General features: G+C 43.7%; 1 protein-coding gene across 7 annotated transcripts in view; it reads left to right on the top strand.

The window, feature by feature from the left end:
- The window catches only part of ppp1r13bb (protein phosphatase 1, regulatory subunit 13Bb), a 79,857-nt gene that overhangs the window by 44,324 nt on the left and 15,103 nt on the right, over positions 1–20,430 (top strand). For 2 of the 7 annotated variants that reach the window (XM_021612187.3, XM_021612189.3), the window contains 8 exons: positions 715–816; positions 8,491–8,665; positions 9,332–9,531; positions 10,539–10,703; positions 11,258–11,450; positions 12,583–12,702; positions 19,345–19,478; positions 19,737–20,181. In XM_021612187.3, the coding sequence (XP_021467862.2) occupies positions 715–816; positions 8,491–8,665; positions 9,332–9,531; positions 10,539–10,703; positions 11,258–11,450; positions 12,583–12,702; positions 19,345–19,478; positions 19,737–20,181 (1,534 nt within the window). The remainder of the gene's footprint in view (positions 1–714; positions 817–8,490; positions 8,666–9,331; positions 9,532–10,538; positions 10,704–11,257; positions 11,451–12,582; positions 12,703–19,344; positions 19,479–19,736; positions 20,182–20,430) is intronic. The other 5 variants (XM_036985199.2, XM_090243068.1, XM_036985201.2 and 2 more) reach the window with 3 other exon arrangements.

Raw genomic sequence — 20,430 nt, forward strand, 5'->3', positions numbered from 1 at the left:
GTAAATAGATTAAATGAATGGATAGATAGATGTAAATAAATATAATTAATAAATAGATATACCCACCGGCAATATTTTGCAGTGTCCCAAAACAAACTTCTGTGCAAAAGCTGCCCTGGGCTAATTGTTTGTAGGCTATACTGTGGACACCCACTACTGAAGTAATGACCATCCCAGCACTGGGCGATCTCTATGCTTTGATTGTCCTCCCCTCAGTTAGTGTGGGGTTTTTTCTATCTAGATTATGGGTCTGCTGCTGACCGCTGTAGCTCATTTTCTTTTTCTGGCTGAGCCAATGTGCTCTGGCTCTTCGGCTTCATTCCAAATGACACCCTAATCCCTATAGTGCACTACTTTTGACTAGATCCCTGGGCTATAGGGGAAAGGGTGCTATTTGGGATGCAGAATTCCTCTTCAGGGCTGAGGAGATAAACAAATGGATAACACATCAGAACATCCCTACTAATGTCTCTCCCTTTTTTTCTTCTCTTTCCCTTATCTCTCTCTCCCACCACTCCTTTTCTCTCCCTCTCTCGTTCTCTACCACTCCCTTCTGCTCTCTCTCCACCTATCCCTTCCTTCTCTCTCTGCCACTCCCTTCTCTCTTTCTCGCCCTCTTTTTTTTCTTTCCCTCTCTCCCTTTCTCAATCGCTCTCTCTCTCTCCCCCTCTCACTTTCTATGGTCTCTTTTTCCCTCTCACTCTCTGTGTGTAGGTGGGGAACCCCCGCGTGGAGCTCACGCTCTCGGAGCTGCAGGAGATGGCCACACGGCAACAGCAGCAGATCGAGGCCCAGCAACAGATGCTTGTTGCCAAGGTAACCTATTGTGTGTTTGTGTAGACATAATTTTCTTTACTGGAAGAAAAGCCTTATAAGAGGGTCAGAGCTACTGTATTCCAGGGGTATTCAAATCCCAGTCTGGAGATCCAGAGTGCTGCTGGTTCTTCCTGATAATTAATTGCACCCACCTGGTGTCCCAGGTCTAAATCTGTCCTTGATTAGAGATTTGCCCACTTTGGGGTGGTTTGATGGTAATAAATTGTTCCCCACAAGATCCTGATCAAATAGATATGATACCCTCTCCAGAAAATGTGCTTTCTATGGTTTTTTACACGTTTATTTATCTTGTTGTATGGGAGTTTATGCAATAGAATGTTTGCAGACTGATTTAAGGAGTGTTGAGACAAGTTGTAATGTTCACATGCTCATTGAAAATGACTATTAAACAACAATGGAACATTCTATTGGGTGGATCTCATCTTAAACATTTTGCCGTCCATAGCTAATGATTTACGTAGACTCATCATTGAAACAACAATGTTACAAATGGTAGAACTATATAGGCTACTTGTTTTAGGGAAATTGGTCATACTGGGAAATGATACAAGTTCAAGAGATTCAAATCTAGTAGTGTATTGGTTTTATAGTTGTCACTTGTAGTCTGTTGCATAGCAATATTTAGCTGGCAGCCATATTGGAAAATGTGTACCTTATGTTATAGAGGACGCTTGTGCCCAAAAGCCTGTTTTAGCATGGGTTGTGCCATTGAGGACTTTAACCATTTTGAAGTAGTCAACCGGGTGGGACTACCTATGGGTTAAGGAAGATTCACATAATTCTCTGCAGGTCATCATGAGTGATTAGTCAATCATACTCGTGATCGAATATTCCGTAACTGTAGGTGGCAGTAAATCGCCAACCTTGACTTTTTCTGGTTCAAATAACAAACTCCAGGTGGCAGTATGTACCCTTTTAAGTTTTTTTTACTAACTCATAGAAGTAGTAGAAGAAGGAAATTGACCACTTCAAAATGGTGGTGCCTGTGAAGTCAGACTCCATAATGGGACAGATACAACGTTGTGATCTCTATAAATTTCTATGCTCCTATGGTTAAATCAGCAATAGCTAAGCATTATTTTTTAGACTTTTTCTAGCCTTTTCTCATTATGAAGGCATTTTGTGAAAATGGGTTACCTGTACCTCTTTTCTGGACGTGATGCATTCCTAAGGGATTTTCATACAGTGTGCAATGTACGGGGCAGGTTTCACATCAGATTTCCTGATGTTAACACAATTTATAGAATCCAATTACATTAATTTGTATTAAATTAATTAATAGATATCAATGAATGATCTAGAACATTTTCAAAGTGTTTTAATTTGGAGTGCAACGGTACACATTTTTACTGAACTGTTTGGTGCTGCGACCTCAGTGCGTTTGGCACTGTAAATCCGAATGAATACCGGTATTTTAAAAAACACACAAAACACTGTGCCGATGCTGCGTTGTATGCCTCTTTAGTAAATCAGCTGAAAAAACTATTCCATTAAAAATAACTAGAACCTGTCCGCATGTAATCAAAATTCTAATCTTAATTGGCTAATTTCAAACTGTCCTTTTGTGAGGCGCAGCCGGGAAGTAGTTCTGTACAATGGCGAGTGGTGGGATCGATAAACCAGGAGGATTCTACATCGTTTAAATGTTTACTTCCCAGTAGATTACAACGGCGATAGACCTTAGAGTATGTCGCTACTGCTCAACGAGAATAGCCTATGCAGCTGCCAACACTTCAAACATGTTTTCACATTTACACCGACATCACCCAAGTATTCCTACCACCGGAGCAAGACGGAAACGCAAAAAAAACCAATAACGACTTCGTCTCCCCTCTCCATTCAAGCGGCAGCCCTTCACAGAGGATTCTGACTGGACCAAAGAAATTGCATCAACGATAGGTATGTCTATATCTACAGATATGTCCCTATTCTCAGTGGTTGAGAAGAATAGGGGGTTTCAGCACCTCGTGAAAGGTGCTTGAGCCATGTTACAAACTTCGTCCTCTGGCACTCATTTAAGCAAACAGGTAGTACACAAAGTTGTCAATGAATTGGCCATCTACTACAGATGGATGGACCTCCAGGGCTTCAGAGAGCTTCTACACAGTGACAGTCCATCACATTACCCCGGAATGGGAAATGAGAAGCACTGTGCTACAGACACGCCCCCTTTGAGAGTTAACACAAGTGCGCATATATTTCTCAATGTAAGAAAACATTATAGCATAGGCCTATAATGTCTGAGTCACATTGATTTCACATGCATATTGCACTTTATTTTAGTGTTATAATAATTTGGTGGGTGCTTATTTGATCTATATCACACGTACAAGTGTGTATTAATACATGTGGGCATTGAAAATGTGTTTTTTTTGCATATTCCGCTCTCCCTGAGACCGCCTCGGTGAGTGAGGTCAAGGCCAGGGTCTGCCATTATTAACGGCAACCCTGGAACAATTAGGGTTAAGTGCCTTTCTCAAGGGCATATCTATTAGGCCTGGCTCGCAGTCGGCATTCCAATTCATCCCAAAGTTGTTCTATGGTCTTGAGGTCGGCTCTGTGCAGGCCATTCAAGTTCTTCCACACCAATCTCGACCAGCCATTTCTCTATGGACCTCACTTTGTGCACGGGGGGCACTGTCATGCTGAAACAGGAAAGCGTCTTCCGCAAACTGTTGCCACGAAGTTGGAGCACAGAATCGTCTAGAATATCATTGTATGATGTAGTGTATAATTTCCCCTCACTGGAACGAAGGGGCCCAGCACGAACCATGAAAAACAGCCCAAGACCATTATTCCTTCTCCACCTACGCATTGGGGTAGGTTGCATTCTCCTGGCATCCGCCAAACTCCGATTTGTCCATTGAACTGCCAGATGGTGAAGCGTGATTCATCACTCCAGAAAACACGTTTTAACTGCTCCAGAGTCCAATGGCAGTGAGCTTTAAACCACTCCAGCCGACGCTTGGCATTGCGCATGGTGATCAGCTTGTGTGTGGCTGTTCTGCCATGGAAACTGATATCATGAACAGTTCTTGTGTTGAAGTTGCCTCCAGAGGCAGTTTGGAACTCAGTAGTGAGTGTTGCAATCGAGGACAGATGTGCTACGCACTTTAGCACGCTGCGGTACTGCTCTGTGAGCTTGTGAGGCCTACCACTTTGCGGCTGAGCCTCTGTTGCTCCTAGATGTTTCCACTTCACAATAAGAGCACTTACAGTTGACCGGGGCCGCTTTAGCAGGGCAGAAATTTGACAAACTGACTTGTTGGATCCTATGACCTATGACTGTGCCACGTTGAAAGTCACTGAGCTATTCAGGAAGGCCATTCTACTGCCAATGTTTGTGTATGGAGATTGCATGGCGGTGTGCTCGGTTTTATACACCTGTCAGCAACCGGTGTGGCTGAAATAGCTGAATCCACTAATTTGAAGGGGTGTCCACATACTTTTCTGTATATAGTGTATGACTTGTACACTGAGTATAGCAAACATTAGAAACGCCTTCCTAATATTGAGTTGTACACCCCTCTTTTGCCCTCGGAACAGCCTCAATTTGTCGCCGCATGGACTCTACAAGGTGTCGGAAGCGGTCCACAGGGATGCTGGCCCATGTTGACTCCAATGCTTCCCACAGTGGTCTGGATGTCCTTTGGGTGGTGGACCGTTCTTGATACACATGGGAAACTGTTTAGCGTGAAATATCCAGCAGCATTGTAGTTCTTGACACACTCAAATTGGTGCGCCTGGCACCTACTTCCATACCCCGTTCAAAGGCACTTAAATATGTTGTCTTGCCCATTCACACTCTGAGTGGCATGCTTACACAATCTGTCTCAATTGTCTCCAGGCTTAAAAATCATTCTTTAACCTGCTTCCTCCCCATCTACACGGATTGAAGTGGATTTAACAAGTGACATCAATAAGGGAACATAGCTTTCACCAGGATTCACCTGGTCAGACTGTCATGGAAAGAGCACTGTGTACAGTGCATTCGGAAAGTATTCAAACCCCTTGGCTTTTTCCACATTTTGTTGGGTTATAGCTTTATAGTTTTTTTTCCCTCAATCTACACACAATACCCCATAATGACAAGGAAAAAATAGGTTTTTAGAAATGTTGATAAATGTATTTAAGTGTTTAAACATACCTTATTTACGTAAGTATTCAAACCCTTTGCTATGACACTCCAAATTGAGCTCAGGTGCATCCTGTTTCCATTGATCAGCCTCAAGATGTTTCTCCAACTTACCTGTGGTAAATTCAATTGATTGGACATGATTTGGAAAGGCACACACCTGCCTATATAAGGTCCCACAGTTGACAGTGCATGTCAGAGCAAAAACCAAGCCATGAGGTGGAATGAATTGTCTGTAGAACTCCAAGACAGGATTTTGTCGATGCACAGGTTTGGGGAAAGGTACCAAAACATTTCTGCAGCATTTCACGTGACATTTAAAACATACCTAACTCAGTTGTCAGAGAGAAAGGAAACTGCACAGTGATTTCACAATGAGGCCAATGGTGACTTTTAAACAGTTACAAAGTTGAATGACTGAGGATGGATCAAGAATATTGTAGTTACTCCATAATAGTAACCTTATTGACAGTGAAAACAAGGAATCCTGTTGGCAAAATGGCACTAAAGTAACACTGCAAAAAAATATGGCAACGCAATTCACTTTTTGTCCAGAATACAAAGTGTTATGTTTAGGGCAAATCCAATACAACACATTACTGAGTATCACTCTCCATATTTTCAAGCATAGTGGTGGCTTCATCATGTTATGGGTATGCTTTTAATCGTTAAGGACTGGGGAGTTTTTCAGGATAAAAAAAAAAGAAACTTATTGGAGCTAAGCACAGGCAAAATCCTAGAGGAAAACCTGGTTTAGTCTGCTTTCCACCAAACACTGGGAGTTAAATTCACCTTTCAGCAGGACCGTAACTAAAATACAAAGCCAAATCTACACTGGAGTTGCTTACCAAGAAGACTGAATGTTCCTGAGTGCTCGAGTTAGATTTAAGTCAAAACTATGGCAAGACTTAAATGGTTGTCTAGCAATGATCAACAACAAAATCGATAGAGCTTTAAGTATTTGGAAAATAATAATTTGTCAAATGTTGCACAATCCAGGTGTGGAAAGCTCTTAAAGACTTACAGCTGTCTAAGGTCCTCATACAAAGTATTGACTCAGGGATGTGAATTCTTATGTAAATTCGATTTTTGTATTTCATTTTCAAAAAATTAGCAAATGTTTCTAAAAACGTGTTTTCAATTTGTCATTATGGGCAGTGTGTGTGTGTGTAGTGGGGGAGAAATGAATTTTTTTTAATTTTTTATTCAGGCTGGAACAACATTTTTTTAGGGAATAAGTCAAGAGGTGCGAATACTTTCACTGTCGATCACTTTATTTCCCGCTTCTGCTTCTGTTCCTCAAATGTTATTTTTTGTTTTTCGGTTCTGTTCCCTCAACCATGTCCAACCCATGCTTTGAGGTCCAGACTTGAATTTGATGGTGCCCATTTTCCATCCATAAGAAGACGGCCAATGTCAGAAGACGTCAGGCTTTCAGGGAAGCAAAGGGTCACATGCTTTTGTTATAGCCCAGCATTTAAACTCCTGATTCAACAAATATCAACGTCAATGTAGAATCTCATCAGTTTTCAGGTATTATTTCAGTGTTTTTGGCAGTAGTCTTGTTTTCCTGCAAAATGTTGCACAACACAGAAAAAATTACGTTCATTTCTAATTTTCAATGTCACTTTTTATGACCGTGGAAATACAATTTTTTATGCCAATATTTTAAATGTCATGACCTCGATAATCACATGTTTAGTTAAGCCTATATCTTGTGAAATATCATTGGGAAGACGTTAGAAATGTTAGTTGCACCAGTTGTTCAAACTGTTCAGTCATCTGAGCCATGGGGCTGAGTAGTTGGGTGTCAGTGAGGCCACTGCAGCTCTGGCCATTTTATAGCTTCTATTCACTTAGCCAGTCAAGGGCTGCATCCTAAATGGACCCTTATTCCCTATGTAGGGCACATTAGGGCGGCATGTAGTCTAGCAGTTAGTGTTGGGTATGTGACAATATTTATTCGTTTTTTGCCCTTTTAAAAAAGTAGTGCACTATAAGGAATACGGGGTCATTTGGAACACATCCAAACACTTCTGGATTCAGTAGGGACTAGGGAGCATGCGTTCTGCCATGCTGCTCGTGCGTGTGTGTGTGTGTGCGCACATGATTAATGCTGTCCATTGCAGAGACATGGTGCTGAATCGCATTATGTGGAGAGTGAGGCAGGCAGGGTTTTGTGTGTGCATTCTTACGGTTGTCATTTTTTCTTTTTCTCATTTTATCCATTTGCATTTGTGGTCCAGCCAGCCAAATTCACCCTACCTCCACTGAAGGACATTCGAGGCATTTCTCTGTTGGTCTTGAGTGGGTCCACATTCGCTATAATTCACCAGCTATTTGGCTAGCTGTAGTGCTCGCCTCAGCGGCTTGCTAGCCAGCGTTGTGGAATAGCTTCAAGCTAGCTTAGCCAATGCCATAACATCTGTATAGAGTCTTTACCTTGTTAGTAGATTTGGCTTCTTATTAGAGGAAAGCATTGACGAAGAGATATGTAGGCAGTCTATATTTCTGTACACACCCATAATAATAAAAAGGTTTCCCAGGTGCTGGATCTGAAAGGGTAACGTAGAACAAAACTATAAATCCTCACACTGGTATGATGTTCCCAAGGTCTTTAAGACAAGGACAATGTTTCGACTACAAACTAGGTCGTCATCATGATTGACCGATTTGGCCGTGCAGGGAACCTCTGTGTGCCAAATGGCAGAGAAGTGATTTTATTTTAAAAAGTAGGTCTACTTGAAACCCTGCAGTCATTTGGAAACATCGGCCTGTCATCTCCTCTCTTGGAACTTGAATTAGAGCAACACACAGTTGAGAAACTCCGAGAGAGATGAAGTCATCCCTCCTCCTTTTCCTTTCCTCCTTCAGAGTTCAGACCCAGTCGCTAATGTATTTCTTATATGGACAGCAGTTTATATTATTAATGATGAATAGATGTGTACTTTTAGCTATTAGATGGAAGTTCATCTGTATATCAGGGTCTTGTGAGGACTGTCGTGTGTGTGCTTTCCTGCCAGCAATGTGTGATCAAAGTGTGCAACACAGGTGTGTGCATTTGTGACCTGAGGAGTGTATGTATGAAGTGAAACATAGGCTTAAACCACGAATGTCACATGCTGTTACAGATTGCTGTGTTGTCCATGCACACATGCAGATGATGTTCAGACCTTCAAATGTGTTCGCTATGCATCAGGTTGAAGACCGTTGACCATTTCTAATCACTCTCTCCCCCCTCTCTATCCCTTTCCATCTCCCACTCTTGCTTTCTTGTCTCCTTCTCTGTCCCCTTTTCTCCTTCCCTGTCCCCCTTTTCTCCTTCCCTGTCCCCCTTTTCTCCTTCCCTGTCCCCCTTTTCTCCTTCCCTGTCCTTCTTTTCTCCTTCCCTGTCCTTCTTTTCTCCTTCCCTGTCCTTCTTTTCTCCTTCCCTGTCCTTCTTTTCTCCTTCCCTGTACCTCTTTTCTCCTTCCCTGTCTCTCTCTCATTTTCTTTTCTCTACCTCGATCTGTCTGTAGGAGCAGCGTCTGCGATACCTGAAGCAGCAGGAGCGGCGGCAGCAGCAGTCGGTGTCTGAAAGCGAGAAGCTGCAGAGGCTCAAGGAGCGCGTGGAGAGCCAGGAGGCCAAGCTTAAGAAGATCCGCGCCATGAGGGGCCAGGTGGACTACAGCAAAGTCATCAACGGCAACCTGTGTAAGTTTACACATGTATAAACGCACTCGCCCAACTCAGCCACATGTACGCTGTGACCATCCATCTCACCCCAACTCACCTCTACACTGTGTGTCCACGTGTGTGTATGTGCGTCCCATGTTATCCACAATGTGTGTATTATGGACCACAATGAAAATAAGTCATTCAAATTTTTTGTCATCCTCAATTATTTTTTTAATAAACTGGGTGGTTCGAGCCCTGAATTGGCTGACAGACGTGGTATATCAGACCGTATACCACGGGTATGACAAAATATTACATTTTTACTACTCTAATTACATTGGTAACCAGTTTATAATAGCAATAAGGCACCTCAGAGATTTGTGATATATGGCTGATATACCACGGCTAAGGGCTGTATCCATGCGCTCCTTGTTGCGTTGTGCATAAGAACAGCCCTTAACCGTGGTATATTGGCCATATACCACACCTCCTCAGGCCTTGTTGCTTAAATATATCAGGTTGTCTTTTGATGGGGTGGTTCCCCGGACACAGTTTAAGTCTAGTCCTGGATTTGAAAGTACATTTAAAAACGCTTTTAAGTCAAGGATTAGACTTAAAATGTGTGGGAAACCGTCCCTATATGTGTGCCGAACTCTAAGGAACTCAACTAAATCCTAAATCCTCCTCCCTCCACCCCTAAAGCGGCAGAGATTGAGCAGGTGAGTGGGCTGTTCCAGGAAAAGCAGGTGGAGCTGCAGTCAGCTGTGTTGCGGGTGGAGCAGCTGAGTCTGCAGCTAGAGGACCTGCGGCGGGGAAAGCTCAACGGCCTGCAGTCCGCGCTGGGAGGACAGGTCACCAGCACTGCAGCCCTGGAGCTGCGCAAACTCTACCAGGAGCTGCAGGTAGAGTTTAGTGTTCTGAACTAAATAATGGTCGCCACTCGCCGGCCTCTGCCCTATACACTGTCCTGAACTTCAGTCACTGTTACTAGCCAGCTACTTGCTCATTCTAATATTTTTTTTATTTCTTAATACCTTTCTTTAGATTTTTGGGATTTGCATGTATTGTTAGGTATTACTGCACTGTTGGAGCTAGGAACATAAGCATTTTGTTACATCCGCAATAACATCTGTAAAATATGTGCACGCGATTTGATTCGTTGTATTGTATGTGATATGTTAGCGATTTGGTCCAGTGTTATAATTGCATCCAAAAAAAGAGGGACCATATCTGAAGGGGAGCAGAATTTAACGCAACACAGAATAATTTTGATATGGATTAAATGCTTTGAAAAACTGGGCCCAGGGGCCTCAGTGGGGTTGGTCCAGAAATCTAACCCGCTGCCTCTGGATCACATGTACTGTTTACTACCGCTGCGAGCATGGCTCTCTCCTATCTACTTCTCTCTCTCTCAATCCTGTCGAATGAACAAAACAATAGCGAAGGAGTAGGACTGCCCCAAAAATAAACCCCGCCTCAGACTCACTAAAACGCTACCCTTCGAATCTTTCCCTGTGTCCGAATAATCTCTGTTCTCCAAAAGTTTGCACTCCTTCCCGTGCGTTTAAAAAGCATTGGATTGGTAGGCAAAACAAATGCAAAGGACTATCCTTAGCGGTTTCTTCTGTGTGAACTGATGCGCTTTTCAGAAAAGTGCAACTTAAAAACTTCACAATGGGGAAACAACTCTGCGGCCTGCTGCTTGCGGACAGCAAACTAGATGGAAATAGATGCTAAATATACTTTTGGATTATTAGGGTTATGTTTGGGCACACATGCGTGTGTGCCTATTTTTACTTCCCATATTCATACCTGTGTGCTAACTCTTTGTCTTCCTATTCTGTGTGTGTGTGTTTGTGAACCTGTGTGCGTTTGTTTGTGTGTGTGTGTGTTGGCGTGTCACCCTCAGATCCGGAACAAGCTGAACCAGGATCAGAACAGCAAGCTGCAGCAGCAAAAGGATCTGCTCAACAAACGCAACATGGAGGTGACCCTCATGGACAAGCGCATCGGCGAGCTGCGGGAGCGCCTCTATAAGAAAAAAGCTGAGGCACGTCAAAAAGAGAACTTACCTGTAAGGCTAGGAACGGACAATGCACAAACACACTGACACTAAGGAAAACACACACACACACACGGCAAACGTATGCATTAATATAGCCTCTTACAATAAAAACCTGGGTTAGGAGTGCACAACATGGACACAAACAATCTCCTACCCACCTGTCATATGTATGGGTAAGCTCACTTCTGTTGGCTCTTTTGGGACATTCAAAAGCTGGTGAAGTGCCACTCTGTTTGCTATCAGCATCATGCCAACTCCCTGTCTCTCATTGCCAATGCCTAAGCAGTTGGCAAGAGAGCAGAAACAGATTAGAACCCAGGATAGTGTATTCCCTTAAACAGGACCGAATACAAGAAAAGAATAACAAGACTCAATACACATCAATACACACACTTACGATGGGATCCATTACTTCATATTGATACTAACCCTAATCTCTCCTTCCATCTTCCCTTTCTCTGTGGTCCCCCCTCGCTTTCCCCATCCCTTTTTATCTGTGGTCCCCTCTCGCTCTCCTCCCTCCACAACGCTTTCTCTCTGTGGTCCCCTCTTTCTCCCTAAAGCTAAACAAGACCAACGGGCCTCCCTCTCCCCAGCCGGCCCCAGGGACTCTGGGCCGGGTGGCAGCCGTGGGCCCCTACATTCAGGTCCCTCTGCCGGGTAGACAAGAGGGAGGCTACACTGGACCCCCCGAACCTATGAAACCCCAGACGCTGGGTGTCAACGCCCCAGCCAATCATGCCCGCTCCAAATCAGGTTGGTCTACCTTGCCATCATGGACACTCTTCACCCGGTATGGTATAGGGTGTAGTTTCCCCTAGATGCTGATCTTGGGTCAGTTTTGCATTATTCCCACTAATGCTTAAGGTAAGGATTGGGGCACTGGAAGCTGATCCTAGATCTGTATTTAAATCAAACGTATCCTCGGAGCACACTGGTTGGTTTTCTAATAACCTGACATATTACTCACCTGTCTTTGTTGTTCTGTCATGCTTTCTCGTATGACTCAATCTCTTTTTCTCTTAGATAACTTTTATCTCTTTACGTTTGTACTCTTTCTGTCTATGGCTCTACTTCAAGACAGCCATAATGACTTGACAATGGATGTATGGTAGTGGTTTGTGGTTGGGATGGACACATGAAGAGACTAATTACTGAGCTTCCTAGCCACCCGTGAACAACTGTAGTCCTTATGTTTTCCCCCAGGAACACAATTGGTGAATTCACGTCACCAATTGTCCCAGGCATGCATGGTTTAGAACAGGTACTGATTTAAAATACCAAAAACCAGCAAACACAGAGTGCTGCATCCCTGGTCCAAGTCATTATCAGACAGTTAGGACTACACATTTGCATGGTAATTTCCCCTGTAAATCTGATACAATATTTCTACCGAATGTCATGGATATAGCAGGATCTTTGTTTTAACTAATGTGATCTGTTAAATATTTTTATTTTGTTTTACCATTAAACTGCATCCAAAAATCTGATGGGGGAGCATAAAAATGATCCTTTGTAGTGTTAAATTATCTGGCTTAAATATTTAAACTGCCCAGAGCAGGCAGTATCCATCAGGAGGCTGAAGAGCAGCCTCCCAGTCTCAAATCCTCTGGTCCCCCATGATCACCATCGCCAGTGATCCTGAAGCCCATGTCTCTCTCCTTACAGGCTTTACAGTTGATACTCCTTCATTACTTTTTTCTTTCTATCTCTCTCCTCCTCTAACCTTCTTCTCTCCCCTTTTTTACTCTGTTGTGTATCCTGTGTTTCCCTCCCTCTGTTATTTCCTTCTTTCCCTCTCCCGTGCTGTGGTGTCCTGTGATTGTCTTTGTTCCACTGGGGGGGGGTGACACCCCTACTCCTATCCCTATCTACCACGTTCGTCCAGGGGTGGACACAGTGCGAAAGCCCCTCGGCCCGTGGAAGGTGTCTGATTTAGACATCGTGGTGGACCCACTGCCCACTTCCCCTCCAGAGGCGCGCTCGGGTGGCTCGGACGGCATGTCCCGTGAGTGTGGCAGGTTGCGTAGGTGTAGTCCCTAGACACTGATCCTGGATAGGATGCTGGTCCTAGATCTGTACCAAGGGGAAACTTCACCCTGGAGCGGTTGCCTAGTGGGAGGGACGGACGGCCCTTTGAACCTTACCTCTGCAGTAGTGGGCAGGATCTTCAGCATGTGACTTAGACACTGGCCTTTACACATTCGGAAACTCTAGCTCATAATGTCAATTTTTTTTTTTTTTAAGACTAATACAACAGATACAAAGTTGGATAATACGATAGGCTAATACAACAGAGTTGAAGTCCGAAGTTTACATACAGTTAGGTTGGAGTCATTAAAACTCGTGTTTCAACCACTCCACACATTTCTTGTTAACAAACTATAGTTTTGGCAAGTCTGTTAGGACATCTACTTTGTGCATGACACAAGTAATTTTTCCAACAATTGTTTACAGACAGATTATTTCACTGTATCACAATTCCAGTGGGTCAGAAGTTTACATACACTATGTTGACTGTGCCTTTAAACAGCTTGGAAAATGATGTAATGGTTTTAGAAGCTTCTGATTGACACAAATTATGTCAATTAGCCGATCGGAGGTGTACCTGTGGATGTATTTCAAGGCCTACCTTCAAACTCAGTGCCTCTTTGCTTGACATCATGGGGAAATCAGCCAAGACAGAAAAAAAGTGGTAGGCCTCCACAAGTCTGGTTCATCCTTGGGAACAATTTCCAAACACCTGAAGGTACCACATTCATCTGTACAAACAATAGTACGCAAGTATAAACACCATGGGACCACACAGCCGTCATACCGCTCAGGAAGGAGACACGTTCTGTCTACTAGAGATGAACGTACTTTGGTGTGAAAAGTGCAAATCAATCCCAGAAGAACAGCAAAGGACCTTGTGAAGATGCTGGAGGAAACCAGTACAAAAGTATCTATATCCACAGTAAAACGAGTCATATATTGACATAACCTGAAAGGCCGCTCAGCAATGAAGAACCCACTGCTCCAAAACCGCAATTAAAAAGCCAGACCACGGTTTGCAACTGCACATGGGGACAAAGATTGTACTTTTTGGAGAAATGTCCTCTGGTCTGATGAAACAAAAATAGAACAATTTAGCCATAATGACCATCGTTATGTTTGGAGGAGAAAGGGAGAGGCTTGCAAGCCAAAGAACACCATCCCAACCGTGAAGCACGGGGGTTGCAGCATCATGTTGTGGGGGTGCTTTGCTGCAGAAGGGACTGGTGCACTTCACAAAATAGATGGCATCATGAGGCAGGAGAATTGTAGATATATTGAAGCAACATCTCAAGACATCCGTCAGGAAGTTAAAGCTTGGTTGCAAATGGGTCTTCCAAATCGACAATGACCCCAAGCATACTTCCAAAGTTGTGGCAGAATGGCTTAAGGACATCAAAGTCAAGGTATTGGAGTGGTCATCACAAAGCCCTTACCTCAATCCCATAGAAAATGTGTGGGCAGAACTGAAAAAGTGTGTGCAAGGAGGCCTACAAACCTGACACAGTTACACTAGCTCTGTCAGGAGGAATGGTCCAAAATTCACCCAACTTATTGTGGGAGGCTACCCAAAACGTTTGACCCAAGTTAAACAATTTTAAAGGCAATGGTACCAAATACTAATTGAGTGTATGTAGACTTCTGACCCACTGGGAATGTAATGAAAGTAATAAAAGCTGAAATATATATTTCTCTCTACTATTATTCTGACATTTCACATTCTTAAAATAAAGTGGTGATCCAAACTGACCTAAGACAGGGATTCTTTACTAAGATTAAATGTCAGGAATTGTGAAAAACTGAGTTTAAATGTACTGGGCCATAGTGTATGTAAACTTCCGACTTCAACTGTAAAATAAACTAGTCAAAACTTAAACGGTGCAGCTCTCCATGGTGCTGGCTAGCAGGTGTATTTTATTTTTGAGGCGGCAAGTCGGATATATTGACACTACTTAGCAACAGTCTACTACTAAACATAATACTGTTTTTTATTTATTTGTTGTTAAGTGATCATATTACAGTCACAGCTCACAAACGTGGCGCACACTCAGACACACAGAACCATTCCAATTACAGCAATCAATATTACCCTGCAAGGGCTGTTGTCTGTGTAGGCTTTTATCCAACAGTAATACCTGACTCTACCTCATGCTCCTATTAAGTTAACAACAGAGATAAGATCATGTTTAATTAAGCAATTATGGAATCACTATTAAAATAACTAAAAAGTCATCCTATCACATTAGACAGGGGTGTGGATTGTTCAAGAACACCACTCTGACCATTTGGTGCTAATGCAAACAAAAAAAGAACCTTGAAAAAGGTTTGGTGTGAGTGCTTTCAAGATGCTAGACAGCAAAGCACTGCTGATCCTGAGCGCGCGCGCGCGACTAGCTACTCTGAGGAAGTTCACTGCGCTCCTCCGCTCTTGATACCTGGATCAATGGCGTCAAATTTACCTCTAAACCCAGCTCAGTAAAGTTGAGCTCGGATCTTTGACCTTTCCATAACCCACCTAACCATTCCCCTCACGAGTAGCAGTGATAGAGCATTCAAATAGTTATCCAACGAATTAAGCTTTAATCTGTCAATTTTGCACTGCGGTAGACTAGTATCCTTTCCAGGGGGTGTACTTGTACATCAAGCTGCCTCACATTACAGAAACAGGAGATATGAGCCATTCTGCCTAAGGCTTGTGCAAGGCTACTTACTTTACTTACTATCTGTTTAGAGAAATGTTAAACCAGAATAACAAATTTGCCATTTTTATTTTTGACTTCATGAACTAGACTTACTGAGTCTGACTAAGTCATGTATGTTTAAAATGGTCACAATTGGACTGGCCAATAAGGATGTGTATATTCAACTATCTTTAGCGCTTCCTAAAATGTATGGTTTAAGAATTTGGATAAATGAATACTGCTGTTCTCCAGCTTTTAGAATTACAAAATGTAATTTGATTACTTTTATAACAACAACAAAGTTTGTTGACTAAATTAGCATTTTCAGCTTCGAAGTTGAGCATATGAAGGACAAGTTCCTACTTATTTGAATGGCACCAGTTGTGTTGAAGGAGCCACATTTGAAAACTTGGTGGAAATTGGGGGATGACAGGAGAGACAAAACGGCTTAACATCATGGTCGTAATTATTAGTGCACACCAAAGCGAAATGTTTTGCGACGGAAAACCAAAACAGGCTTTTCTTATTGGACAAATTTGAATACGACCCAGGGACCTGTTGGGGGGGGGGGGGGCATTGAATCCCACTCTACAGGGGGATTTTCAAATCATGATATAGTGCATTCGGAAAGTATTCAGACCCCTTGACTTTTTCCACATTTTGTTATGCTACAGCCTTATTCTAAAATTGATTAAATTCATTTCCCCCCTCATGAATCCACACACAATACCCCACAATGACAAACAAAAACAGGTTTTTAGATTTTTTTGCAGATGTATAAAAAATGTAAATAAGTTTTCAGACCATTGGCTAGGAGACTTGAAATTGAGCTCAGGTGCATCCTGTTACCATTGATCACCCTTGAGATGTTTCTACAACTTGATTGGATTCCATCGTGGTAAATTCAGTTGATTGGACATGATTTGAAAAGGCACATACCTGTCTATATATGGTCCCAGAGTTTTTAGAGCAAAAACCAAGCCATGAGTGCGAAGGAATTGTCTGTAGAGCTCCGAGACATGGTTGTGTCGAGGCACAGATCTGGGGAAGGGTACCACAAAAAGTCTGCAGCATTGACGGTCCGCAAGAATGCAGTGGCCTCCATTCTTAAATGAAAGAAGTTTGAAACCACCATGACTCTTCCTAGAGCTGGCCACCCAGCTAAACTGAGCAATCTGACAGAGTTCCAGAGTTCCTCTGTGGAGATGGGAGAACCTTCCAGAAGTACAGCCATCTCTGCAGCTCTCCACCAATCAGGCCTTTACGGTAGAGTGGCCAGACGGAAGACACTCCTCAGCAAAAGGCACGACATCCCGCTTGGAGTTTTCCAAAAGGCACCTAAAAGACTCAACAAGATTCTCTGGTCAGACAAAACCAAGATTGAACTCGTCCTGAATGCCAAGTCTAGAGGAAACCTGGCACCATCCCTACGGTGAAGCATGGTGGTGGCAGCATCATGCTGTGGGGATCCTTGATGAAAACCTGCTCAGGACTTCAGACTGGGGCAAAGGTTCACCTTCCAACAGGACAACGACCCTAAACACGCAACCAAGACAACACAGTCTGAACAAGTCTCTGAATGTCCTTGAGTGGCCCAGGCAGAGCCCAGACTTGAACCCAATCAAACATATTTGTAGAGACCTTAAAATAGCCTTGCAGTGACTGCAGAGAAGAATGGGAGAAACTTGGCAGCTGTGCCAAGCTTGTAGCGTCATACCCAAGAAGACTCGAGGCAGTAATCACTGCCAATGGTGCTTCAACAAAGTACTGAGTAAAGGGTCTGAATACTAATGTAAATTGGATATCACTTTTTTCCTCCCCTACAAACATGTTTTTGCTTTGTCATGGAGTATTGTGTGTCGATTGAGGGAAACTATTTAATCCATTTTGGATTAAGGCTATAATGTAACAAAATGTGAAGAAATCCAGGTCTGAATACATTCTGAATGCACTGTATTTCAGAAATTATTAATTGTTCTATATATTTTTTTACATTTATTTGTCTCTTTCCCCCTCTCCCTTTTCCCTTTCCTAATCTTTGCTGACAGAATGATAGAGCATACTTGTGGCAAAATTTTCATAGTGCAAAAATGACTAAACGTCATAATCTGGCAGCATGATTTAATTTTAAACTTTTTCATTTAACAACGTATAGGGAGGCAATTATTTGAATAAACTGCATAACACATTAATAGTCACCTCTTTATAACATTGTTGAAGAATTAAATTACGCTGCATCATAATGAGGTTTATGGTATGTTTTAAACTTTGCACAGTTATTTTGCACTGAAATTGTCACCATTAGTAAGCACACTACATAACCAAAAGTATGTGGACACCTTCTCATCGAACTTCTCATTCCAAAATCATAGGCATTAATATGGAATTGGACCCCTTTGCTGTAATAACAGCCTCCACTCTTCTGGGAAGGCTTTCCACTAGATGTTGGAACATTGCTGCGGGGACTTGCTTCCATTCAACCACCAGCATTAGTGATGTTGGGTGCTGATGTTGGGTGATTAGGCCTGGCTCGCAGTCGGTATTCCAATTCATCCGGAAGGTGTTCGATGAGGTTGAGGTCAGGGCTCTGTGCAGGCCAGTCAAGTTCTTCCACACAGATCTCGACAAACCATTTCTGTATGGACCTCACTTCGTGCACAGGGGCATTGTCATGTTGAAACAGGAAAGGGCCTGCCACAAACTGTTGCGACAAAGATGGAAGCACAGAATCGTCTATAATGTCATTGTATGCTGTAGCGCTAACATTTCCCTTCATTGGAACTAAGTGGCCTTGCCCGAAACATGGAAAATAGCCCCAGATCATTATTCCTCCTCCGCCACACTGTACAGTTGGAACTATGCATTGGGGCAGGTACTGTTCTGCTGGAATTCGCCAAACCTAAATTTGTCCGTAAGTCTGCCAGATGGTGAAGCGTGTTGCCACTGCTCCAGACAGAGAGCTTTAAACCACTCCAGCCAAAGCGTGGCATGGTGATCTTAGGCTTGTGTGCGGCTGTTCGGTCATGGAAACCCATTTCATGACGCTCCCGAGGAGCACTTATTGTTGCTTCCAGAGGCAGTTTGGAACTCGGTAGTGAGTGTTGCAACAAAGGACTTTTTTTATGCGCTTCAGCACTCTGCAGTGCTGTTCTGTGAGCTTGTGTGGCCTACCACTTCGCGGCTGAGCCATTGTTGCTCCTAGACGTTTCCACTTCACAATAACAGCACTGACTGTTGATCGGGGCAGCTTTAGCAGAACAGAAATTTGACAAACTGACTTGTTGGAAAGGTGGCATCCTATGGCTGTGCCACATTGAAAGTCACTGAGCTCTTCAGTAAGGCCATTCTACTGCCAATGTTTGTGTATGGGGATTGTATGGCCGTGTGCTTGATTTTATACACGGATGTGGCTGAAATACACAAATCCACTAATTTGAAAGGTTGTCCACATACTTTTGTGTGTATGTGCATTTGAATCCATGTCAGCAGTGTCAAACCATGCTTACTGTGTGAAACGACAAGAAGTATTTTGTTCCTTGCCCCACCAACTAGTAACTGGTTTCCATTGAACAGGACCCTAAGTACGTCTCCCTTTCACCCAGCAACAGTGTCTGTACTCTGTAGCGTACCAGCTAGCTCTTTTGTTAAACGAACACTCTCCACACTACTGCATTTGCCTGCCCAGTGTAGCAGTATCATCTTTTACACTCACCCCACCATGGCAAACATTCATACCAGTATACTCCTTCCCAATCCTGGTCCGGGCAAAATGTGCATTTGGCTTCTCGGGACCAGGATTGGGAAACACTGGTCTATACAGATGTGCTGTATCCCTATCTAGAGAGTTCTACAGCAGTCTCTGCTTTTAACAAAATTCTCACAGGTAACTCTTAGACCACACTCAGTGTGCCCCATTCTCCCCTCTCCACCCTTAGCTAATGATGCTGGCTGGCCCACCCTTGGCAAGGGCAATGCCTCTCTCAAGCCCCCCGACTGGCCAGAGTCTGGGCCGGACACACAGGGAAAGATTCCCCCTCAGGGCTCCCCTGCTGCTACCACAGCAGACAAGGTCAGTCATTACTTTGACATTGTTTGTTGTTCATAAAGCTTTAATAAAAATCATTATTTGACGCACACCCAAAAATATTGGAGGGGTGCTGACTAACAGAATAGTAAGTATCTTCACTTTTTTAGTTTTCTCCTCAAAACAACCCCTCGCAGCATGCAACATTTCCCCAAATAACTATAACAGTTGGGACAGCACTTCATCCAAAATTAGTTTGGAGATGTATTTGATGATATTGAATAATTGTTTGCCTCGACCAAGGTGCTGGACTCCAACAAGATGACTATCTCCTCCCCGGTGGCCCCTTCCAAGCCCCAGCCCCCTCCCTACGGCTCCCATCTAATTTCTGCCGGCTCCACCAGTTCTCTGGACCGCCGGCCAGGCCAGCTCCCCAACCCCCCCGGCCCTGTCTGGCCCCGTGTTCCCCCCTCCACCGGCTCCTCCTCCCAGCAGATCCAGCAGCGCATATCGGTGCCCCCCAGCCCGACCTTCCAGCCCAACTCACCTCTCTTCCCACCGGGTCTTCCCGGGGATCGGCCTGACCCTGTCCTGGCTGTTGCGGTGCGCCCCTTCGTCCCAGACAGAGGCTCCCGGCCCCAGTCGCCACGCAAGGGCCCGGCCACCATGAACTCCAGCTCCATCTACCACATGTACCTCCAGCAGGCGGCGCCCAAGAGCTACCCGCTCAAGCCTGCGCTCAAAGCAGGTACGAACAGGGGCCGTGTGGGAGTGAATGAGTATGTTCCAAATCCAAGTATCTATCTTTCACTGATTTGGTATACAAATGATGGCGGAAACTCACTAGCCTATGCCTCCACCAATCTAATGCTATTAGATTTGTGGGAAATAGGGAACAAGTGCACACTTCAGGAGAAACCAGGTATTATTGGGACGCACACTTTGATGTTGTACCTGTACTATGCATTTTTTCTTCCTAGAGGAACTGATTTCTTTA

This window comes from Oncorhynchus mykiss, chromosome 8 (assembly GCF_057628025.1).
Source record: "Oncorhynchus mykiss isolate SJ-2025 chromosome 8, ASM5762802v1, whole genome shotgun sequence".
In the NCBI taxonomy this organism is placed as follows: Eukaryota; Metazoa; Chordata; class Actinopteri; order Salmoniformes; family Salmonidae; genus Oncorhynchus; species Oncorhynchus mykiss.